Source organism: Saccostrea cucullata, unplaced genomic scaffold, assembly GCF_032062105.1.
Source record: "Saccostrea cucullata isolate Sc308-1 unplaced genomic scaffold, CSIRO_AGI_Scuc_v1 ctg599, whole genome shotgun sequence".
Classification (NCBI taxonomy): Eukaryota; Metazoa; Mollusca; class Bivalvia; order Ostreida; family Ostreidae; genus Saccostrea; species Saccostrea cuccullata.
The window spans coordinates 31,924-58,423 of NW_026938938.1; the positions used below are offsets into that span (position 1 = coordinate 31,924).

General features: G+C 33.1%; 1 protein-coding gene across 1 annotated transcript; it reads left to right on the top strand.

Moving 5' to 3' along the window:
• LOC134251899 (glycine receptor subunit alpha-2-like) lies at positions 1–23,949 on the top strand. The gene is made up of 9 exons (XM_062734319.1): positions 1–86; positions 182–202; positions 332–396; positions 482–552; positions 21,771–21,994; positions 22,124–22,206; positions 22,544–22,675; positions 22,838–23,262; positions 23,548–23,949. The coding sequence occupies exons 1-9, from the start codon at positions 10–12 to the stop codon at positions 23,713–23,715; spliced, it is 1,266 nt and encodes a 421-aa protein (XP_062590303.1). The 5' UTR covers positions 1–9; the 3' UTR covers positions 23,716–23,949.
• Positions 23,950–26,500: the final 2,551 nt, after the last annotated feature.

The following is a 26,500-nucleotide window of genomic DNA, read 5'->3' on the forward strand; positions in this document are numbered from 1 at the left end:
TAATAGAAGATGCTGGTCTTGTACTGCGTAGTGCTTCCATTATTTTTTCATAATGGTGATTTGCAACTTTTGAATTATACAAAAAGGTAAATAAATTCAGCTATGGTAACTATTTACAGAAATGCGAAGATTTGTTTTGAATTGTATGATTACATTTTTTAAACCCTGTTTTGTTTTGTAGCACGGAGTTTGGAGGAAAAGAGTATGTTACTTGTTTTTATTCCTATACTTGTATATCATTTTTTAATTTGCATGAAGTTCTTACTTTAACATGTACTTTACATGTCAAGTTAAATTTCGTATAATGATGCGTCATTTTTGTACTCATCAGGCAGAAAATCATAGACGATTTATTGAGTCATTATGATAAAAGAGTTTCTCCCACAGATGCTGTAGGTGAGTTTTTGTCCTTTCCAAAATTAGATCCGACATTAAATGTTTAATATTTTAAGCCCGAGTTCATTTTCTCTCTTAATTTCAGGCGAAGGTTCAGTCTTAGATACTGTACAATTATACATACTGAGCTTGGACTCCTCCGGAGATTCAACAATGGTATGTATCCGGTTCTAAAAGTCGATCTAGTATTGCACAAACAATGTTTGAAACTTGAAACGCTTGTCTCTCCTGGAATGTAATTGTTTAATCACCACAAAATTGAAAAAAATTATTTAATTTCAATCTTTGTCATTTTTTCTGTTCGTTTTGTCGAATTTTAAATTTTGAATTTAATTGTTAAGTCGTTCAAAAACAGATTACCAGAAAATGGATCTTCCTAGAATTTCAACCAATGAAATAATTTAAAGTTTTTATCATGGAATTTCCACAAATTGAAATAGAAAGGACGTCCAAAGACTATAAAATAATTGATCTCTGCATTCTCTTTCTCTACATGTGTATATGACGTTACTGTGGCATAACATGTCCTTCGTGGACCAATATTGGTTGATTACGCATACACACACATTTGACATCACTGAACGATAAACTTTCCAGTGTATCAGTTCATTTGATATGTATATAAAGGTACCTACAAAACAAAAAAATGTTTACCACAAACATTGAACTGGTACGTAAATAAAGTAAATCCATAGTATATTTACATTATTGATACGATCCGAGATTAATACTTTTTTTTATATCAAAACGAGTGTGCCGTTTTTCACTTCTCACGATCTTTGTTATCGATATGATCTTTTTCGACCTTTGTGTATATTTGTTTAAATGGAATTTCAAGGCATTGTCTTTTAATTTTGTAATGATCGACAGATGGGCGACTTACAATGTAATCTACAGCGATGGGCCAGTGAAAACTAATGCACTATGTTTTTATGAAGCAGAAGAACAATCGATAGACATGTTTAATAAAGGGCCAATTTCCCAATTAATTTCATTCAAGAGGAAGAACTTTCGACCTTACATATATATTTGCTCCATTTAATAAATTCGATAATGCGAAACAACAAATCAATCTGCACTTAAAATCCAGGATTATTCACCCGTTACAAACTAACAAACATGGCTATCTCGAGTACTTTGTCCGTGAATTTATTTCCTCTTTAATTAAAGATGGGGGAACAAGACGTGTAGAATGCCTATAGCATCAGATACTAAGAAATCATATTCAGTTTGTAAGTTTGTAAGTAGAGTGTTTAAATCAAGTTCTCATTTTTGAAATTGAGAGGAACAAACCTTTTTGAGAGAAATAAAATCTCGAAAAAAAGGGGGCCCATGGGCCTTATAGGTCACCTGAGAATCCCGTAACAACTTTCAAACAATTGAATTTGATTCGTATTTTAAACCAGAGGTCATGAAATTCACAATTTTGAAAGAGGCACCATTGCTTATTATAATTAAACACTTAACATGGTTACTTTGGGTAGTTAATAGTAGATCAGAGCAGCACAGAGAAAATGCATTTCCACTTTGTAACCACTTGTACACCCCACCCCACAGGAACCACTGACCCTGGGGCAAAATATTTTTTAAAATTTTTGAAATTTTATCATGAATTTTATTTCATCATAAATTGTTGATTAATATCAAAGTGCAAATTTCAAAGCATTAATTTATATTCAGACGATATACCCTCCCCCTCCAGATACCTCTGACCCAGGGGACCGGAACTTAACTATTTTGGAAGAGGCAGCTTAAATATGTACTTAGATCATTGGCATAATACCCAGGGCCAAAGGAAAAGGTTTTCGAAGAATTCATGCATTTTCATTATTATGAACATTAGAATCCCGCCCTAACACAAGAAGCCCTGAAATTTACAAATCTCAAAGAGGCATCCTTCCTCCTCATAACTATGTTCATAGTTCATTGGTTTAATACCCAGGCGCAGAAAAGAAGATCTTTAAAGAAATGATTTATTGTCACAATATAATCTATATAGCCCCGCCCTAGCACTAGAACCCATGACCCTGAGGCCATGAAATTCACAATTTTGGAAGAGGCAGCCTTATTCAACATATCTATGCTTGGATAGTTTACTTAATGCAGATGAGCAGAGAAGAATTTCAAAGAATTTATGCATTTTCATTGAATAATCTATATAGCCCCGCCCTAGCACTAGAACTCCCCGATCCTGGAGCAATGAATTTCACAATTTTGGTAGAGGACTCCTTGCTGATTAGAATCATACCAACAGTTTGACTGCTTGATGTCCAGGAGTAAAGAAGAAGATTTTTAGAGATTGCATTAATTTTATCGGTTTTGGCCCCGCCCCTCAGGACCAAGGGACCATAAAATTCACAAATTTTGTTCCCCTTCATCCATAGATGTTTTGTACCAAAATTGGATGAGCGGTTTCAGAGAAGAAGCTGAAAATGTTCAAATTTAACACGTCGCACGACGGACGAAAACAAATAGCAATACTTTACTCAGGTGACCTAAAAAATGATCAAGACACTGTTTCCCCTTTCAGACATCAATGTTAAGTAGAAACTCTTATTACAACAAATCTCAGATCTCAATGGTTAAAACCTTGTTCCTTGCTATCAGAAGTTTTACTTCAATGTGCCACTGTTACAAACTAGTACTCTATTGTTATTTGTTAACGTTTTACCGGGAGAGTTCAATTGCTTCATCAAACTGGATCCGACAAATTCACTTCCTCACCTGCCCAATACGAGTTTGCTGGATTAAAGTTTTAACATTTAAAAATTAATAAACAAGTCTACTTTTTTAAGATATAAAACATAGATTTAGCTTTGAGAAGGTGCAAGAGTGAGTGTTAACAAACGCGTACCGAAATCTGAATTCTATATAAAGGAAGTTTCTTATCACGCTTTCATAAAATATCAGTGTCATTGAAGTTAAATGCTTTAGCAATTTTGAAATTTAGATATTATACCGAAAATTTTGGAAAAAAATATGAACTCTAAAATTGTGCCCAAGCCCCTTTAAGTGTTCTCTTTTCTTTAAAACCATTCATTTTAAATTGAAAGTTGATGCTTGTGATACATAATAAAATAGCATGTAAAAATACATGAAAACGTCCAAAAAACTATGTTTCTGGTTGAAATTACCTGTATAAACAATTTATGAACAAAAACTGTGAATAGAAGTGTAAGTGTACGAAGGAGGTGCACGGAAAAACCCGAATTAAAAATTTACATTTACAAAAGGGACGACAGACAGAGCCAAAATTGATATCCCTGGTTTTCCGCAAAAGCGGGAGACAAATATAACATTGATTTTTTATTTAATTGATTTAACTATCAGTTGCCTGTATTTTGGGTATTCAATTTGACATAAAAATATATCCTTAACTTGCAGTTTTGAGTTTCATCAATTATATTATGAACTTCCTCAAATGGTTCAGTAGCAATGACACTGATGTAAAGTTTTCTTTCTTTACTTGTAAAACAGCAATAAACATGTATTAAATTGACCTTAACATTAGACATAAAATAATTTATTATTACGAAATCCCTGATAATATGGAGATAACGAACATTATTCAAGAGCAAAAAGTCCATAAAACAATACAAAACAGGAGCAGAGCAAACACGTACCTCCAAAACATCAGATATGGGATCAGGTGCCATGGAGGATCGAGCCCCCCCCTCCCCTGCCGAGCGGTCACATCCGCTGTGTGCTCCTGTCAGCATCAGGAAATAACGGAAAAACCGTCGTCAATTGAAGTTATTAATAATGGATAAACAATTAGTATGAAAAACGTCAGTCAGCATTTAATACAATGATAAATTGCACTTGCTGACAAGGTCATTGTATCGACCATAGAACTTTCGAAAAGATGACTTCAATCGAGACTGCTGATATTCTTGTTTCATCAACTTGTTTCTCAATAATTTACCTCGTTTTAGAAATTGTTCATACGTAGAGCACCAAAATCTAAAATTTATTGTCGCCGGAAATATACCTTTCAGCACTGACTGCTGCATAGGAACTAAAAGAACACAAGGATAACCCCCCCCCCCAAAGAAATATATAACATGATCAAACCATAATTGATCAACAGATTACATGAAACAAAATGAAACAGCATTTCCTTCGTAATAAACTAATTCACGATAATAATTTGTTTAAAATAATTTGCAAATTCACTCTGTCTCAAACTTATAATTAATGAAATAATTATTTTTCTCTCCTACCAACAATATTTTTCCTCTATCCCTATTAAAAACCAAAGAATTGAAAATGAAATCAAACAAGCCACTCGGTATTGCAAAACAAAATACAAATCTTTATTAAATTACTTAAAAGTCCAGTTACAACACGTATATCCATTAATTAATACATCTGTTTGCAAATCGCTTTTCAAACATTCCATCTGATTGATTATTGAACCATTGTTGTAACCAGAAAAAAACGCGACAACTTGGGAAATCAGAACTTAGGTATTTTTTAAAGGTGCAACATCTTAGGTTTCTTTTAACCTGCCAAAATTTGGCTTACTGTCGACTCGATGTTAAAAAAATTATTAAACAATGAATCGAACCAACATTTCAGTCGTACCTCAAGGGACACAAAATGACATATCTGGTAATGAAGTTCAATTCATATACCAATATATTAAATGAATTAGACTCCATATTATTTTAGACCTTAAACCAACTTTTTAAATAACAGTAATTTAACGGTTGTATGATTTTCAAACTATTACCAAAATTTAAAGTTTAAGTCCGCTAAACAGAAATTTATGGTGCCATCCACTCAAAACTGCAAGTTAAGGTTTTGTTAACATAGCATATCATGTCAAATCAAGATACTATCTCGTCAAGTCATAACTTTCTGGTTTGAGTTATCTTGATTTCACATGATATGCTGTGGTAACAAAAAATTATGTGGATGGCATAAACATGCCACCATTATAAATTAAATGTTTGTCGACAAAGCAGAAAGTTATCACGACTTTTTGAGGTAGATATCTTGTCTTGGCATGATATATGCTTTGTTAACAAAGAGTTATGTAATGGCATAAATATACCACCATAGTTTGTCGATAAATTAAAACAAAAATTAAGTTATCATGAATTGACGAGATACCTGTCTTGTTTCGGCGGACTAATAGTTTAAATAATTCGTTTTTGAAAGTTTTTGGTTTCTCTGGCGGCCCCCAGTGAGCCTACTCTTTTTCGACTCCAGGAAAATTATCTTTTACGTTCCAAGGGGGCACCATTTAACGTCCCGTCCGACGGACTTAAATATTTTTTAAAAATATGTAAACTGGTAAAAATATTGTTTAAACTTTTAATAAGATAAATTGATAAATGTACATGTATTTCTCATTAAATCATTTCATAATTTTATTCAATTTTTTCTATTATCTCGTAATAATCCGTTTCTTGTAGATATTCTTAAAGTTTATAAACATTTGTGAAAAGTTCATATATTGTTTTCAAATTTCCTAAAAGTCTTAATATTTCGAATAGGTGTAAAATCTGAACATTCTAAAAATATGCATGTTTTATAGTTATCGGACAGTCACAAGATATACTGCTGAGATTCCCGATTCAATAGGTATTCATTTGTAATTTTTGAATGACCAATACGTATTCCTGTTATAATAACTCCGTCTTGACGTTTCAGACCGAAGTAAGATGATTAGTTAAATTTCTTTTCAATAGCATAAAGCTTACTTTCATCACAAAAATTCAAATAAATTTGCCAAAGAGAATCAACATAAATTTTAACTAGATATTTCAAATCGGTGTAAGGGATTTTGAATAAAGTAATTTTATGTTGAAGTGCAGTTTTTACAGCACTGTCAGCTTTAGTGTTTCGAGGGAAGCCGTCGGAATCCAACAAAAGTTTACTGTTTTACCATGTTGTGTTTAATGATAATACTGAATTAATATATCTTAAATGTACAGTAAGGTTGATTAATAATCTTATTTTGTATAGATTGTTAGCGAGAGAGCGAGTCCGAAAATATTGTGAATATTTCCCCACGAGAAGATTATATATATTCAAATGCAAGTTGTATGGCTTTTGCTTTCGCGGTAGATTGTTGCTTTATTTGGAAGCCGCGTAGAAAAAAAACTCTGCCTTCCATCACAGCAGCTGATGCAACTTTACTTCATCTGTATATATCTCGACTGTTGAATCATTAGAATTTTTATTTCGGCATATTTATGTTTATAAAACAAGAGAATTTGTGTCTGAATTCTTAAATTCAGTTAGAGATAAATCTACAATTGGATTTATTAATTTTAAAGTAGTAGGCTTTAAATATCTTGTATGTTAAACATACCGATAGTTTTTCAAATTGAAGATAATCTATCTGGGGTTTAAAAAGTTTTTAAAATTGTAAAAAGAGAAAAGAGGCTGTCAAATAATAACTTTCTATAACTTTTAAATGTCTAAAATTTCGATGAGAAAAATAAGTCGTTTGTCCTTTAAATTATGCAAATATTCCCAGAATTGATATTGTAATAAGAACTATACCGTCTATTGACCTTGATAGAAAAACCCGTCTTTCCGAAGATTTTGGTCGAAAAGTTGAAAGTTCAAGAGATGTATGTATTGTTTCACTAGTTGCCTATAATGGGTATTCTAATGATTTAAAGAAATTATACATTTTATCCAAAAAAAGTTCAGTAGAGATCCCCTTTGAAATATTTTTTCTTTAACCATTCAAATTTCAAGAAGTAAATCAATATTATCATTATCTGTTCAAATAGGTTAAACAACACATCTGTTGAGGACCACATTAACCTATAGTGGGATTCTGTGTATTTGAAACTGATAATTCTAGTAGTATTGCACTTTAGTTAATGAATTAAGAGTTAAAATACGTTAATACAAAGTAAGCAATCACCAATATAAGTGCACGGTTTACGTTCAGTATTGACAATTAGAACATTTTCAAACTATCATTATTGGTGAAAAATTAAAAAGTGCACTAAATAAAAAGATATAATCAATGTTCTTCGTTTTGCAATGCCCTCGAGATAAAAAAGTATTAACATTCATATAATATGTCGAAGAGAAGACATTAAGGAATATCCCCCAAAAAAACCAAACGATGAAACGAAAAATTTCTAGCCTACAGTTAAAGTAAAATACCGTCTCTTTCGCATACCAAATATGTCTTAAATCGGCACTCAATTAGATTTTTGGAAGAATTGATCTCCAAAACCTACATACATGTAAATAATGCGACTAGAAACTCAAGCATCCTTTTCATATCAGCTTTGGAGAACTTGTGTTCAATTGGTATGTTTTAAATAAAACATTAAAATTCCAACAGACCGTTGGAAGACAATCTCCAAAATCTACATAGAATGTAGCTGCAGAACTGTAGCTCTCCGAAAGAATATATATTCAATTTGATAGACCGGAGAGCTACAGTGGCACCCACTGAAAAAAATGTATATTTATTGCGCACGAAAAAGTGCGCTGTTTCTGGAATAATTCTTCAAAATTCTTACCTCAGTTGCAAAAATAGCTAGATTTCAATAAAGTCCTTACTCCTCTATCAGTTACTTTTGTAGTTTACATCTGTACGAAGCGCGTTGGACCGAATTGTCTTCCAAACTAAAATGGCAATATAAATAGGCGAAAGTGTCGACGATTTCAATTTCAGGACCAGAAGGGCTATTAAAAACAATTACAAGGAATGTTTTATTGTGGAAACAGTGAAAGAATATGTTAGGAATACACGGTTAGTAATATTTTGAAATGACAGTTTTAAAAACATGGAGAAATAAATCGAAAAACAGCACTTTTTTGTGCGCAATAAATATACATTTTTTTCAATGGGTGGCACTGTAGCTCTCCGGTCTATCAATATATATTCTTTCGTAGCTGCAATAATGTAGCCCTCTCCGATTTTTTTTTATCTGATGTTTTCTGGAGAGGGATACAATTCCACAGCATCTCCGTAATGGTGCAAAAATATTTTTAGATACGGGCGACTGCAGGCAGAATAAATTGTTTTTACATTCAACTTACTTCTAATAAGACGAAATTTTTATTCATTGTCGACACCATAGCCCGTTAAACGCGAAAACCATGTAAAATAAATCTGTGTGTCTTATTCAGCAGCCACGACAGTTCACGCGTGACGTACCGAGACTTGAGCTTGAAATTTAGAATAACTCAATAAAGTAAATGTCGATGTTTATAAATAAATGTGATGAATGAACACCAAACATCGATAAGTAAAACCATTCCATGTGTTATCTTTTCGTAAACAGCGATATTAAGGCTCAAAATAAGGTAATTCCAAAGAAATCCGCTCCCTATAGATCCTTAATCTCATTGGCTGTCCCAAAATAAAATCTGTCAAGGTCAGTAAATATGGCGGATAAATTTAAGTTGTGATGTTGACATACACGAAAAATGCGGATATATGGATTGTTCTGTATATTTTTGGATCGATTTATGTCTGGGATAACTACATTTTGGAAATCCAGGTAATAGTCTGGTCCTGATTTTTCAAAAGAAGGCTATAAATAACTTCTAACGGCAAATAATTATTATTTGGTCCAGCATAGTTTTTTAACCTAATTCGAGTATGCTGAATCCGAAAAAATATGCTGGCCTTCGTGAAAATGGCGATAAAGAGGTCAAAATGGCGGACATCCAATTTTTCTAATTTTCTCTTAATGTCGTTCAAAATGGAGAAGTTATGTTTGAATATCTCACTGAGAGTAATAAAACTATAAAAATATAATAGAATTCTAACATAATTAGTTTAACTCAGAAAATTTTGTCGTTTCTACACTTAATTTGAATTTTCTCTGACTAATTTGTCTATTGTTTCTATATTCTTCTTTGTTCAGGATTTTACATTTACAAATATCCGAACACTGCAGATTTGTATTTTTTCCTCTACATCTACTATTATATTCTACATCTGAATGATGGTGCAGCTGTAAGTTAAAAGTCCAAATGGCGATTCAAAATGGCGGATATTCATTTCTTTTTCAAATTATTTCTTATGTCGTTTTCATAGGAGAAAAGATTTCTAATAATCTTACTGAGCGTGTAACAACCATGTAAAATGACAATAGAACACATATATTATCACTTTAATTCGGAAAATTTAGTCGTTTAAATTTGAAATGTGTTATTAGCTCAAAATGGCAATTCAAAATGACGTCATATTTACTCGAATTTCGTAAAATACCCAAACTGCTTAATTCTGATTCGTTTTGCAGAAAATAAATTACAGTTTGTTTTTAGCCGGGCTTATTGCTCAAACAGCAATTGCCGGCTTACATGTATGTCATCCTGTTCAAGACAGGAAGTCAACCCCATAGTCGCCATTTTAAAGTAATGTGTAATAATAAAGTTCTTACTCTCAACCGCTTTTGAGATAATACAAATGCTTTTATCTTAATAAATAAACATTAATAGTAATGACTTTGAAAACTTCAGTCTTAAGTCAAAGAACATAGTTCATTTGCGTAAGGATTTTTGATGATCAGTGTTATCGTAGTTCTCTACACATCCGAGGAAAAGCAGGAGAGGGAACCAGACTAGCCTGTTTGTTTACATTCAGCTGCAGTACCAGATTAATTCTGATTCTGACAAAATCGGACCGTCGTATTAGGATCGAAAACTCACTGTCAGTGTCTTATCATTTATATTCATAGTTTCATCTGAATTTTTAATCTGATATTCTTGTTATTTATGTGTTAATACAATATATTTATATTTCCAATGTCTTTGTCCAAGATAAAATTACAAATTGCAAATGTACTTTATTTCCCCATCAATGTATTGGCGCGGTTCCAAAAAAAACCACGTGCAGGGCGGAACAAACAGCTAGACAGAAGCAGGGATTGGAGCACGTGGATTGGCGGAATCAAAGCATGTAAATAAGGAATAACTGTCAGATTTCTCAATTTCATGACGATGATCAATCGATTGGCTTGCGTGATAATTTTGTGCATAAACGCCTTCGGCATTTATGCAAATTATCACGCAAACTCGAAAAATAAGACAATTCCTTAAATAAACATATGATTTATGTAAGAAATTCATTCTACTCTGTAAATGAGCCCGGCTCTCTGTACTTCTTAGTACTTTGATTTTATTCATAAAATAATGTTCAAATATGCAATGAAAGTTGGAGGATATTTTTGTTAATGACTTGGGATTTTTATACATTTGTAACACGGATTTTTGTTTAATTACTTCTATAATCAAGATAAATTTTTGACGACAATTCCGAAGACATTTTACCTATTACCTGTCTCTCCATGCTTCTTCATGTAAAAAGTTACTAATATCATACACTAATTGTTGTTTTGAGGACAATATGAAAATTAAGCTACCCCAAGAGCAGCATTCCCGAGCATTAAGGCGAGTGAACATTGTAGTTCGAGGGTTGCTAAATCATATCTGTTGTTGGAAATTCTTGATTTATTTTTATTATCCAGTGTAAAAAAATAAATGTTTATGTTCACGTGGAAGGTCTAGTGCAACATAATTTAGTATGTCTTTTAAAATGATGGACCACGACCATTTAGAGGGTTAGTAATTATTGCATCTTATAAATCTGAATATATTATAAAATCAAAATATGAACATATTTATTAAGAATTATCAGTATAATATACGTATACTATAAATTTTCTTGATTGTCCAGCTCTGATTCTGTGTCCCTACATTTGCATTTTGTTATTCTCAGTCAAAAATTCAACTGTATTCTCCAATATTTCATGTTGTGAACAGATAATTTTGTATTGAACAGTGTATATAAATTTAAAAATTTTGAAATTTGCAAAATCTGAAAGAAGAAAATGTTTGTGTTCAATTTTTTCTCGATTCTTGATACAACTTTACACTATCCTAACAAAGAAGTGTGGATCAAGTTGCCTTGTGAAGTTTTTGGAGTGTTCAAGAAAGTTTTGCTGTCAAGAGAAGTGTTGACTAGATCGAAGTCAAGAATGGCTTAGGCTTACTGAAAAGATTGCTTGTAAGTGATAGGAATCACGAGGAATCTGCAGGCGCTCTTAAATTGCATAATTATACAACTTTTCTCACCAAAATATGCACACAATATGTGATTAAAGATGATAAAGTTTGAGAATTTTCTTGCTAATAGAATGACCTTTCTACCCTAAAAGTCAACAAATCTATAAGCGGTCACGAAATAAAGAGCTACCTGTCTTGAATATCAGAGATTTTTTTACCCCCCCCCCCCCCCCCCCCCCCCGCTTGAAAAGCGGGAGGGTATAGAGTAATCGATATGTCCCTCTGTTACGCTTTGGGGTACCCATCTCTTATCCGCAACTCCTCTCATAGCACTGAATGTAATTTAATGAAACTTTCACAGAATCTTTATTACATATTTTCATTGTGCACCTCCTATTTTACTTTTTGATCCGACACATATTATGGGTTTCTCACAGCAAAACATGGACACTGTCATTATATTCATATGGGAGACGGGGGTATCATTTAGTGAAGTAATTGCTCACAGTCCTCTAGTTCATTTTGCATAAGGTTTTGGAAAACAAAATAGACTTTTAACATTTGAACATAAATGTGTTGTTCCTTGAGTGTTTATTGATTGATTGTACCGAGTTGGCAATTTTTCAGCCATGTTTTGGCGGACTATTAGTGTAAATATTCGGTTTTTGAAGGATTTTGCTTTCACTTGCGGCCCCCAGTGAGCTTATTCTTTTTCGAACTCCAGAGAAACGATCTTTTATGTGACAAGGGGGTTATCACCCTAGACATGGTGCACCATTTTACTTGAGTGTTGAAAATACCAAAATTTCGAAGACAGACTGAAACATATATCAAGTAAATCTGGAATAGAAGATGTTAGGGGATAAAACTAAGTTCTTATAAGTGCTGAAAATCTGGAAGAAAGTGTTCGATGAAATCGGACAAGAATTTCTTCAATTATATATGCTGGTGTGCCGAGGGATGTTGAGGTAGAAGTGGGAGTTGATAATGACAGGATTCAGGAGTGATTTTAGGTGGACGGGGGATCAAAGGCTTTGGAACACGGTCAAATACGAGGGGGAAAATTTGGAAACTTTTAAGTCGAGTTTGCTTTAATTATTTCCAGAAAAATTGAATATTTTCTAGTAGTTTTTGTTTGTTCTTATTTAATGGACTAATCAATATATTATATATATCATGTAAAAAAAACTGTAATTTATTTTCTGCAAAACGAATCAGAAAAAAGCAGTTTGAGTATTTTACGAAATTCGAGTGAATATGACGTCATTTTGAATCGTCATTTTGAGCTACTTAACACATTTAAAATTTAAACGACTAAATTTTCCGAATTAAAGTGATAGTATATGTGTTCTATTGTCATTTTACATGGTTATTACACGCTCAGTAAGATATTCACAAATCCTTCTCCAATGTAAACGACATAATTCAATTCAATTCAATTCTTTATTGGCACTAAAGCACATATTTATATACAGAAATGTGTTGTTAGCCATATACATGTATTGCAAAATATTATACTATTGTAAGCTTGTTTCTAACATCAAAACAGTCTCTTATATATAGACAGATTTGTTTCGTAGATACAAAGTTATGTGGATTAAGCAAACAAGAAAAGTTATTAACATCTAGTAACCTCGAATACTTTTTTCTGACATATTTATACACAGGACAATCAAATAAAAAGTGTTTTTCATCTTCAACAATAGTTTTACATTGGAAACAAAATCTATTTTCTCTAGGAATGACAGGATTACAGTATCTACCTGTTTCTACGTACAACTTATGTGCACTTATTCTTAACTTGGAAAGATAAGAAAATAAATTCTTTTGAAGTGGAAAACACAAGTATTGTTGGATTTCCAGTTTCTTAGCATCATAGTTGAATAATGTACTATAAAATGACAGCTTACCGCATTGAGTATTGTTAATGTGTTTGAGTTCAGAAAAAAAATTATTTTCAAAGAAATTTTTAAGTTTAGGACTAAAAGTTTTAAAATCTGTGTCAAAGTTAAAATCCAACATCATCTGTATTGATTTTACACAACTTTGCCAACATTTTTTATTTTCACTGGCCAATCGAGTATCTTCCAAGTAAGCATTCTTGAGCAAGACATTGCAATTATTATTTGTTTTTGTTAATTTTTCCAATCTGGAATAATATCTAAAAACAAGCTGGTAAATTTTGGTATGTACAGGGAAAACACCTAATTCAATTTTAGTTGCTAAGTTTGATGCTTTATTATGGACACCTAAGATGTTTTTTAAGATAAAATTTTGGATTTTTTCTAAAGGAGTTTTATCAAAATTATTGGGATTTGTATTAAAATCAGAGATCCAAATTTCTGAAGAGTATGTTAAAATTGGAACAATAATTGATTCATATAGCTTTAACCACAAGCTGGGAGAGAGATTTGAGCGAAAGGGTAGTTTATGCTTTAAGGCAAAATAAGCTTTTCGGGCTCTGGCAGCAAGGTCATCACAAGCATGTTTTAAATTGCCATTTGATTGTAAAAATACACCAAGATATTTGTACTTATCAGTAATATTTATATTATTATTGTTATAATAAAATGCATAATATTTCTTTATTTTTCTGGTAGAGCAAATCATTACCTTTGTTTTTTTCTAAGTTTACATGCAACTTCCATTCTATACAATATCTTGAAAGACTGTCTATACAATTTTGGAGACCTTCAGCTGACTCTGATAATAAAACAAGATCATCAGCAAAAAATAAGTGATTAAAAGTTATATCACCTAAACATACAGGGTAGGTCATAATTTTATCAAAATAATTTTCAAAGTCGTCAACAAAAATATTAAATAAAGTAGGACTTAAATTGTCCCCTTGTTTAACTCCTAATGTTGTATCAAAATACTCACTATAATGATTTCCCTGTCTTACAGCACATTTTGTAGTAGAGTACATATGTTTTATAATACTGAAAAAATTTCCACCAATACCTTTTTTTAAAATCTTATACATAAGAGCTGGTCAATATACAGTATCAAAGGCTTTGGAAAAATCAATAAAGCACAAAAATAATTCCTTCTTTTTATTAAACAGGTACTTGTTCATTAAAGTTTTGAGGATGAAAACATCTGTTGTACGATATCCAGATTTTAATTGCTTACACATTTTATTAAATTGTTTTTTAGCTTGTGAAAATGCTTGAAGTAAATAATAATTATTTGGTGATTTTTGAAGTTTTTTACCAAGATTTCTAACCTCCCTTCTCAGCATTAAGCAGTTATTTGACATCCATTCTTTCTTAGGTTTGATATGCTTTGTACGTCTACAATTTTTTTTGTTATATCCTATAAAATTCACGGTTTTGAAACCTGCTTCAGTATAAATTGTTGTTAGTTTTTGGACTAATGCATCAATATCTGAGTAATTTTCATCATCCAAGTCTGTATAAATATTCATAATACTAGTTGTTGATTCTGGTTCAACTAAGGGTTGGATATATTTGTCTTTGCAGTCTTCTGACCACAAGAAATTACCACTAATAGGGTTACAATTTTCTTCAAGATCATTCTGGAGTTTTAAATATGGCTTCTCTAATCTTAAACTAGTAGAAATAATACAGTGATCAGACAATTCATTTGGTGCATCTACATTGAAATAAATAATCTTGTGATACAAAGTATTAGAGGCTAACATATAGTCCACTGTGCTTTTGCCATTAGAATTGAAAAAAGTATAGAAACCCAAGGAATCACCAAGAAATCTGCCATTTAACATCCGTAAATAAGTTGACTTGCACATAGTGGTAAGAAGTTCTCCATGGACATTTGATTGTTTGTTTAAATAATTGCGAGGGAGATTTATGTCTGGTATATAAAAATTAGCGACTGGACAATCTGAGAAGGTTTGTCTTATTTCGTCTGATGACAAGTAATCAGTTAAACCCCCCGTTCTGGCATTAAAATCGCCACACAAAAGAACTTCTCCTTCTTTCATATACTCAGTTACTTCATTTTCAAGTTGATTAAATACAATTTCTGATAAATCTTTTCTGCAGTAGGGCTTTATATAGCAAAAACAACAGAATAATGGTTTCTTTATATCTAACCCTAATTTTTCTGAGTCTATTCTAATCCATAGTGTGGAATCTGTTTCTTTTAACATTTTAATATGTTGTCGCAAACTTGGTTTAGTGTAGACTAAAATACCACCAGAGCTCCTTCCTCTTTTCTTTGTTTTTTTTGCAGAAACAACAAATGGTGTTGTAAAACCAGGGATATTTCCTGGTGATTCCTTTGCCATAGTTTCTAAAAAACACATGATATGAAACCTTGTACACAGATTTGTAACATCATCTAACTTAGAAATATTCAAGCCATGAATATTCAAACAACCTATGTTAAGCATTAAGTCATACGAAAAAACATGTAAAACCATTAACAGCAAAAAAATGGAGGTACAGTAATTACTGGAAAATCTGCACTATTTAGAATTATAAACAATAATAATTCCATACTACATGTTTCATATAAGGGAACATGCTTGTTTTATCAGCTTTTACAACCATGAAAAATCTGCTCAATTATTTTCATCAGTTGGTTAAACACAATGCTAAGCTGTTTTTGCTTATTTGTAAGATAATCGGCCTGATTTTTGTGCCAGTCATTATATGGTGGACCACGGCTTTGAGGGCCATACCAATGGTTGTGAGGGTTATTTTGCATGTATCCACCATTATGATTATAATGCTGTCCACGAGTGTTAGTGTTTTTACGCCAGTAACTTCCATCATTCTTTTCTTGGCTGAATTTTCCTGAATGGTTTGCGTTTGTTTCAGTCTTTTTGACGCGCGCATTGTACTCTTTATAGGGTTTCATTCCTAGTCTTTGGTTGAGATGTTCTTTCATTACCTTCACCAGTGTTTTTCGTCCATCATCATTGAAATGCACTCCATCAACACCATACAGCTGGGGATTTTCAGCATTCAAGTACGAGTCGGCCCTGATAAAATGGACATTTTCTGTTAATAACTCACTCAATTTATCATTAACAGTTCTAACTCTGTCGTTGTAGTTTTCTTGATCTATTCTCTCAAACAGTGAGAGGACATATACAATACACTGTTTCCTTTGTGCACAGACTACTAGATCCTCTATCTGTTTCACTATGCATTCTGTTGTTTTGGTTGCAATGTCATTTCTGCCAACACCAATGATTATATGTTGAGGTGAAGCTAAATATTGTACGTGCTGCATGGCTCCATCCAAATTCTTTTTTCCAGCACCTAGAACATGAATGTTAATATCTTGGTTTTTGTACATCCTGCGGGGGTCTAGACCATTTCCGTGTGAATCCATTACAATCTCAATTTTATGAGAAGGACGTGACAATGGTTTCTTGGTTACTGTTTTTTCATTAGGATGCACTATTGGCATAGAAGCTGTGTCCTCTACTGCAGTCTCTTGCACATGCTGTTTCTGAACTCCACCTGTTTCCAACACCACTTTTTCACAAAACTGAGGTTGTGGCCAACTTTTGGAAGAGGAAACACTAGTTTGAGATTTTAATATTGCTACATCTTTTTGTACGAGTGTAATTTCCTTCTGAGTATTGGTTTTCAGTTCCTTTAATTCATTTCTCAATTGAATTTTTTCTTTCAGAATTGGGTCCAGATATTTTTGAAGAGTGGTTTGCATAGCCTTTTCAATGTTTTTTTCTGTAAGAGTTGAGATTTTATCTTCTAGACAAGAAACTGTTGGTAAAATTTTACAGACTTCACACTCCAACATCTGAATACTTTGATTCATTTTCTTAATTTCACATTGGACACTTTGGATATCGTTGGGTAGAACACATTTTGGAGAAATCACACGAGGTGTAGATGTACTAATTTTTTTTCACAATGGTGATGGACTCACTTTTAAAGTCTTTGTCATCAGAACAGCTGGAATCATTTAACAATACATTCTCTGATGGTGGAAATATTTGTTCCGAATGCTCTAAACGTAGACCATCAGCTATGTCGACAATGTTCTTCAAGTATTGGAATTCATTATCGGCCCACCACATGTACTGTTGTCCCTGAACAGTTATTAAATGAGTATTTGGGTAAATGTGAATTGTTATGAGTTTCTCATCAGATTCGGTGTCATACTCATAGTCGGCATATCTGTTGTTCCTTTTTTTCAGCTGTACAAATACCTCATTTACTTCATTGTTTTCGTTCGTTTTATCTACCCATTCACAAACAAAGCTAATAAGCTTCTCCAGCAGCAAGATAATATCTATAACCTATGGCTTTGATCCAGTATAACAATCTTTGGTGAGTTTTGATTCGAAATCCTAGCATGTTTGCGTTCGGTTTGTATAATTCTACATTCAGTTCTTCATAAGGAGCACTTGCACCCTTACCTGACGGTGTATGTGGATTTTCGGGTATTTTGTATTTATCAAAAATATCTGACGACCACTCTTTGGTGTGCATTACAGCACTTTCTTTTAGTTTACCAAGGTCGGAGAAGATCGCCGCCATTTTGGATCTTGTCTGGTACGGTGTCGACATTTTTGATGAGTTACAGTAAATAATTCAATGGAATGACGTTGAGATATACATACAGATCTTACCCCTGATATAAGAGTTCACTGTTTCACATTTTTTTCTGCTGTATAATGTTTTTACATACCGATTTCAATAATATTTTCTAGTATGCATATTTTGGCGCCTGTTTATCAGATCGGGATCTAAGAAAAAATGAATATCGACCATTTTGAGTCGCTATATCGACTCTTTACTTACAGCTGCACCATTATTCAGTTGTAGGATAGTGAGATGTAGAGGAAAAAATACAAATCTGCAGTGTATGGATATTTGCAAATGTAAATTCCTGAACAAAGCAGAATTTAGAACAATAGACAAATAAATCTGAGAAAATTCGAATTAAGTGTAGAAACAACTAAATTTTCCTAGTTAAACTAATAATGTTAGCATTCTATAATCATTTGTATACATGTACGTGTATTACACTCGGTGAGATATTCAAACATTATTTCTCCTTTTTGAACGATATTAAGAGAAAATTAGAAAAATTGGATGTCCGCTATTTTGAATCGCTATTTTGACCTCTTTAACGCCATTTTCATGAAGGCCAGCATATTTTTTCGGATTCAGCATACTCGAATTAGGTTAGAAAACTATGCTGGACCAAATAATAATTATTTGCCGTTAGAAGTATTTTTCTCTATAAATCGGACCAGACTATAAGACATATTAATAAAATAGCCGTTTACTGACAATTTGAGCCAAAATCCGTGCGGGAGTGAATCGCTGCCGCATTGCACAATTACGGAGATTCTAAGGAGTTGTAGCCCTCTCTCTCTCTCTCTCTCTCCCCCCCCCCCCAAAAAAAAGGAGAGGGCTACTTTATTGCAGCTAATTCTTTCGGAGAGCTACAGTTCTGCAGTTACATAGAATGTAGATTAGAAACTCAAGCAATTTTTTTTAAAATATCGGCTTTGGAGTGTTTGTGTGAATTGGTATGATTTAAAGAAAAAAATTTTGCAAATGAGTTCATCCTTAACAACTGAAACAATGCAATGTTTTGAAAATGTGTACTAATTTTCATCAATTAAGGGATTTTCTGGCAAATTATAAAAAACTGGCAGAAGAAAGTATAGAGTTGTTGGAAGTTGAAATTTTAAACAGAAACTGTAAGCCTTAAGTTTGTCTTAATCTTAGCTTGACAAAACATCGTTTAGGTAATTTTCGATAACTAACAGAAAGTGAAAATTTAACATCGTGAATATTAACATACGAAAATAAATGGGTGTCCAACATATGCAATATTGGTAAATTGGAATCTTATTTTTAAAACTGCGAATAGGTCCTTCAAAAAAAAAAGAACAAGGAAATAAACCTATAGTAAACGTAAAACACAGAGGCATTGCAGTTTTGTTATTTTTTTTTCATTATCATTAGAACCCCGCTTTGTCTCTATAATAGTAAACGTAGCCCTGGGTCCTCGGATGTCTTTTTAGCTCTACTGGTCAGAGACCAGAAGAGCTTATGCGATAGTAATGCGTCCGGCGTCCGTCCGTCTGTCTGTAAACAATTTTTCAAAATGCTACTCCTCCTACAGTTTTGGTCTAATTTCAATATAACTTGGCACACAAGTAGACTACACTAAGATACATAATTCTGTATATCGGTTTTTGATTTCAATAAACGGTGTTGCCGTGGTTACTAAAAATAGAAATTTCTGTGAAATTCTTTCAAAACGCTACTCCTCCTACAGTTTTGGTCTGATTTCAGTATAACTTGGCACACAAGTAGACTACACTAAGATACATAATTCTGTGCATTGGTTTTTATTTTGATGAACGGTGTTGCCGTGGTTACTAAAAATAGAAATTTCTGTGAAATTCTTTCAAAATGCTACTCCTCCTACAGCTTTGGTCTGATTTCATTATAACTTGGCACACAAGTACACTACACTAAGATACATAATTCTGTGTATCGGTTTTTGATTTCGATAAACGGTGTTGCCGTGGTTACTAAAAATAGAAATTTCTGTGAAATTCTTTCAAAATGCTACTCCTCCTACAGTTTTGGTCTGATTTCAGTATTACTTGGCAAACAAGTAGAATACACTAAGATACATAATTCTGTATATCGGTTTTTGATTTTGATGAACGGTGTTGCCGTGGTTACTAAAAATAGAAATTTCTGTGAAATTCTTTCAAAATGCTACTCCTCTTACAGTTTTGGTTTGATTTCATTATAAGTTGGCGAACAAGTAGAATACACTAAGATACATAATTCTGTATATCGGTTTTTGATTTCAATAAACGGTGTTGCCGTGGTTACTAAAAATAGAAATTTCTGTGAAATTATTTCAAAATGCTACTCCTCCTACAGTTTTGGTCCAATTTCATTATAACTTGGCACACAAGTAGACTACACTAAGATACATAATTCTGTGCATCGGTTTTTGATTTCGATGAACGGTGTTGCCTTGGTTACTAAAAATAGAAATTTCTTTGAAATTCTTTCAAAATGCTACTCCTCCTACAGATTTGGTCCGATTTCAGTATAACTTGGCACACAAGTAGACTACACTAAGATACATAATTCCGTTATCGGTTTTTGATTTAGATGAACGGTGTTGCCGTGGTTACTAAAAATAGAAATTTCTGTGAAATTCTTTCAAATTGCTACTCCTCCTACAGTTTTGGTTTGATTTCATTATAACTTGGCACACAAGTAGACTACACTAAGATACATAATTCTGTATATCGGTTTTATATTTCGATAAACGGTGTTGCCGTGGTTACTAAAAATAGAAATTTCTGTAAAATTGTTTCAAAATGCTACTCCTCCCACAGTTTTGGTCCAATTTCATTATAACTTGGCACACAAGTAGACTACACTAAGATACATAATTCTTTGCATCGGTTTTTGATTTCGATGAACGGTGTTGCCGTGGTTACTAAAAATAGAAATTTCTTTGAAATTCTTTCAAAATGCTACTCCTCCTACAGATTTGGTCCGATTTCAGTATAACTTGGCACACAAGTAGACTACACTAAGATACATAATTCTATGCATCGGTTTTTGATTTCGATAAACGGTGTTGCCGTGGTTACTAAAAATAGAAATTTCTGTAAAATTGTTTCAAAATGCTACTCCTCCTACAGTTGTGGTCTGATTTCAGTATAACTTGGCACACAAGTAGACTACACTAAGAACATAAAGAGACTTTATCAACGATCATTATTCTATTTAGTTTCAAATCCCAGCTGCTTAAGTACTTTTCTCTTCCTTTGCTATAAGTTCAAACCAGTAGAGCTTCAGTCTCGACAGAGACTTCTGGTTTTCTAGAGTGTTCAATTTTCATTACAAGCAAGCTATCGGTACGGTTTTAATTGATATGCAAGATTATAAAGCATTAAAAATATTGTTTAAAATTTAGTTAAATTTGTATTATCAGTTATTGGAAGCGAAGCTGAAAGACCGTGGATGTTAACAGATTGAAACAGGTCAACTGAGTGACTCATAAAGATCAATACCCTGTATGTCAAAATATATAGATATAATTCGATACGATTAGCAGCTTAATTCATAGAATCTTGTTGTGATTAAACGATTTGTCCGACAATTCTATATTTTAAAGCAATAAAAAAAATAATCATAAATGAAAAACTTTGCGTTCTATATACAACAGTTGAACTGTAGTTTTGAACTTGCACGTGTATTTATTTCGCACCAATAATACAAAAGGCGAAGAATATTAAAATATTAGTATATCATCAACATTTTGCACTAGTAAGTAAGTTGGGTCATTGGATTTTACTAAGCCTAAATTTCTCTCTGGTTTTAAAATTTCATTTGATTCTTTATCAGGAATTCAAGATGAGCTTCTTTTTGCGACAAAGATGGAAGGATGTACGATTGAGCCATAACTTTAGTGGCATCTCTGTGCTTGAACTTCATCATTTGGCCATTGAAGCTGTCTGGGTTCCGGACATTTACTTTGTCAATGAAGAGACAGCCCATTTCCATAGTGTTTCTGTTCCTAATAAAATGTTAAACGTTTATCCCGACGGTCAAGTGTCCTACAGCATACGGTAGTAAATTAAAAAATGATCCAATACTCTACTATTATACACGTATGTAAAAAAAAATTGATTTAAAATGCCTTTTTCCGAAGATGTTAGGTTGAAATATGTAATATTGGAGGCAATTCCTTATTTCAGAGTAACAGGGACATATTCATGCCATATGGATTTGCGAAAGTACCCTTTAGACAAACAGATATGCTCTGTTTCCATAGAAAGCTGTAAGTATTTGTAACATGTTAAAAGTGAAAACAGAAAACATATTATAATAGGTAATTACACAGAGAGCTTTTAGTTTTTTTTAAATGTCTGTATATATATACAACCGCACATATCTAAAGAAATTACATCACAGGAAAGGTGGGATTCAGTGAGATTTAAATTTTGTAAGCGATTTAAATACGACTCAATATAATGTCTTTCTACCTCCATCTGCTTTGAGATTCTACCTCTTAAGGAGCATAAACTCATTTAGTGCATTACAAGTACCCATTGCAAATGCTCTAAGAATGGGTATGTAATATAAAAAATATATTTTTACTAATTTATATTGGACAGATGGACATAGTACAAGGTCATTGATTGTTCGCTGGAATACACCACCAGTCATTCTCAGCAAAAACATAAAGATGACTCAATTCACTATCGTGAAAACAGTGCCTTACACGTGTGATCAACAGTACATGGAGCGTAAGCGGATTCTCTCAACACATTTTTTTAATAAAGATGTAAACATATGGTGGATATTAAAACAATTTGTAAACTAGTTTATCCGTTTTTCTCCATTTTCAATCCAATTTGAAAGATCTTATTTTTTAAAATAATGATATTATTAAATCAATCAACTTTAAGATAATTACTCTTGCATCAAACTGGACCTGCACATGACAAGGATGAATGGATTCTATTTTATTCACATGTATGTGCCTTCCATCCTCATCGTGATGCTCTCTTGGATATCCTTCTGGCTCGATATCGAGGCTACAGCAGCAAGGATTTCATTGGGAATTCTCACCGTACTAGCAATGACGACACAAAATAATTTCACCGATATTCAACATGTTTCATATGTAACAGCTATGAATGTATGGACAGCTGCGAGTCTTGCTTTCGTTTTCCTTGCCGTTGTTGAATATGCTTATATAAATGTTCACACTCGAAAACATATCAGAAAGACGATGACACAAGCAACCAGCACTATTTCTATGAACACCACAAATCACAAAATAAATAACAACATTATAACCATTCCAAATGTTGATGCAAAAAGCATTCAGGTAAGAATTTCAACTCTTCTACAATGTAAATAAATAACTAAAATAAGTTGTCTTCAAGATGAAATATACATGTAGCTGCAGAACTGTAGCTCTCTGCTTGAGTTAATTCGGACAGATCTCTGCCTTTGCTGTCCGAATTTTTTCAAGCAGAGAGCTACAGTTCTACAGCTAGTACAAAAGCGGATTCATATACCCATTTTGCATTAGTCGTGACACTTTGTAAAGCAAGGAAGAAAAAGAATTTTTTAAAATCTTATTTCTGTAATATGATTTATTGTTTTCTAGAGTTCTGGCAAAAAATACATTCTTAACAATATGGATGTGGACAACAAAAGAGGAAGAAGAGTGGACCGTCACGCACGCTTCGTTTTCCCAATGTGTTACATTTTATTCAACATCATTTACTGGTCTTTTTATATGGTCTGGGAACCAGTCAAAGACACAGTTGCATGAAACTTACCGACATCATTTTGCACATATTGTATGATGTGTTTGTTCGGTGTTACCATTTAAAAAGTACTGCGTATTGGGCATGTCTCGTGTTCGATACGATGTCAAAAGAACTTCCAATACCAACTAAGTGATCTCAAATCTTTCACTTTAACATCTTTTACTCATAAAACTGTATATTTTATGTAGGGTATTTGTTTTCAATTGTGTCCAGCTTAAAACGTCGGCATCGATTCTCAAAAACATCACTCAAGTGTACATTTTGCATGTCTCGTTTGACAGTGGTTCATTAAATTACTGGAATCGTAAGCATTTCCGTTTAAAAAAATTAGACAAGGTGACATGCTGCTTCATATACAAATCGCTTAAGGGAATCTCAATGAAAAAAGATTTCAACATGGAGAAATTTGTTAATTGGCTAGTTGACTGTGTCCACAGGCACCTGACGTTACTTATTTTTCTTGCAATAAAACAATATATCCCCTACCTAATATTAAACAAAATACACACAGGACGCCGTCTTGAATTGTTCTATATCGGTAACATCCAATTGTTTATTTCCGTCTGAAACTCCTATTAAAAATTCACTGCAACCATATTCTTATTTAGGCCAGTCTTTCGAGGTCTAAACTCACTGAAAGTACAATCAGAAGGATGCATCACCCTAGCAAATATTAAAAAACCCTCGTCAAACTCGATCTACTGCTTCAACAATGCGAGAAATAATTCAGTGTATAAATAATGGACTAATATAAAAGTATGAAAATTGTCAGTCAGCATTTCATTCAGTCGATAAATTGTATTTGCTAATTCTGACAAGGTCATTGTATCGACCATATAACTTACGAAATGATGACGTTAAATGAGACTGCTGATATATTCTTGTTTATTTAACTTATTTGTCAATAATTTACCTCGTTTTTTGAAACTGTTCATACATAGTGCATTCTCTTGCGTATCGAATCAACTGAGATATATTAACTTCGTATACAGGTGATGAATGGATATTGCTGTAAAAGTAAGGGAGTTCAAATTCATTTTGGTTCTTTGGAATATTAAAAATATTCAAAACTGATATGATTTTGAAGAATTTCTTCCGTAGAAAGGGAATTATGAGTATAAGTTGGATTACCACTTCTAGAATTAAATCCAAGTTCTGTTTATTTTCTAACTATCTAATGTCGAAAGCTGAGAACCAGTTTGCGGAGTCTGCCGAGCGTCTGGATGAACTTTCACAGGCTAATGTCAGCAAAACAAGAGGTCCTTGGGCCACATCGCTCACCTGATTAACTTTGGTGATACTGTCTGTTTTTTACCGGATTTTCCCCTTGTAATACCTATTGTGGCCTCGCCATACCACCCGGGGTCACAATTTAACAATTGAGAATCTGCACTTCCCCAGGATGCTTCCACATAAGTTTCAGCTATTCTGGTCTTGTGGTTCTTACATGTAAGTGGACGATTTTAAAAGTTTTTTCCTACATATTTCTATGTAAAACTTTGATTCCCTATTTTGGCCCCGCCCAACCCCCACGGGGTCATGATTTGAACAATTTAAAATTTAAACTATCCCAGGATGCTTCCACATAAGTTTCAGCTTTTCTGGCCCAGTGGTTCTTGAGGAGAAATTTTTTAATTACCCTATCGTTTTAGTCTTTTCTTGATTATCTCCCCTTCTTAGGAGTTTTGACCCCAACCTCTCACCAGAGGGCGTCTTTACACTCCGCTCCAACACCTCTGTTAGCGTCTAAATTACAAGAATCTTGTAAACCAAAAGTAAATTTTATATTTTAGACAGTTTGGTAATTTCAATCGGTTGAACTTTTTTTTTTTTCAAAATTAAATCCTGATGTATATTAAATAACTTCAAGATATACGGAACTATTTTGTTTTGATTTTTAACTCCATTTTCATTTTGATTATGGCGACCAAGTTAGAGAGAATAGTTGCAGCATACGATGCCAATCTCCGATTACGGAAGGAACAAGAAAATGCTCTGTTGTATTTGATGGGAAAAGGGGTGATTTGTTAGTTAACTTAGAAACCAATGAGTCTGTTGTGATTGTCATTCATAAAGTCCAAATGGAACAACTAAAGAGAAATGGTATTTCAGCATGTAGACTGAATATTTGCTCCAAAGTGAAAGAGACAAGAGAAGAAAATCATGGATGGGGTCCATTCGACCTCGACACAAACGTTGATCTAATAAAAAAAACGTAACACAAGGTCAGTTTTCCGTGGTGTTGTGTCACCCTGAGGCCCTCCTAAACACCAGGAAAGGATATTCCCTATTGATTGACCCAGTTTTCAGGGGAAATCTAGTTTCAGTTGTAATTGCTGAGTGTCACATAATAGGACAAGAGGTCCACGGGCCTTATAGGTCACCTGAGTATCATGTAACAACTTTCCAACAATTGAATTTGGTTCATATTTTAAACCAGATCGAAAGACCATGAAATTCACAATTTGAAAGAGGCATCATGGCTTATCATAACTATAAACTTAGCATGCTTACTTTGGTTATTTAATTCCCAGAAGTAGATCAGAGTAAAAAAAAAAAAAGAAAATGCATTTCAACTTTATAACCACCAGTTAAATGATAATCCATCAGAAATGATTGATTAATACAAAAAAGCAGATTTCAAAGCATTAATTATGCAACCCCCCCCCCCCCCAGTATCCCTGACCCTAGGACCCTTAAATTAACCATTTAGGAAGAGGCAGTTTTCTTCATCATTATAAATATGCACTTAGATCATTGGCGTAATACCCAGGAGCAAAAGAAAAG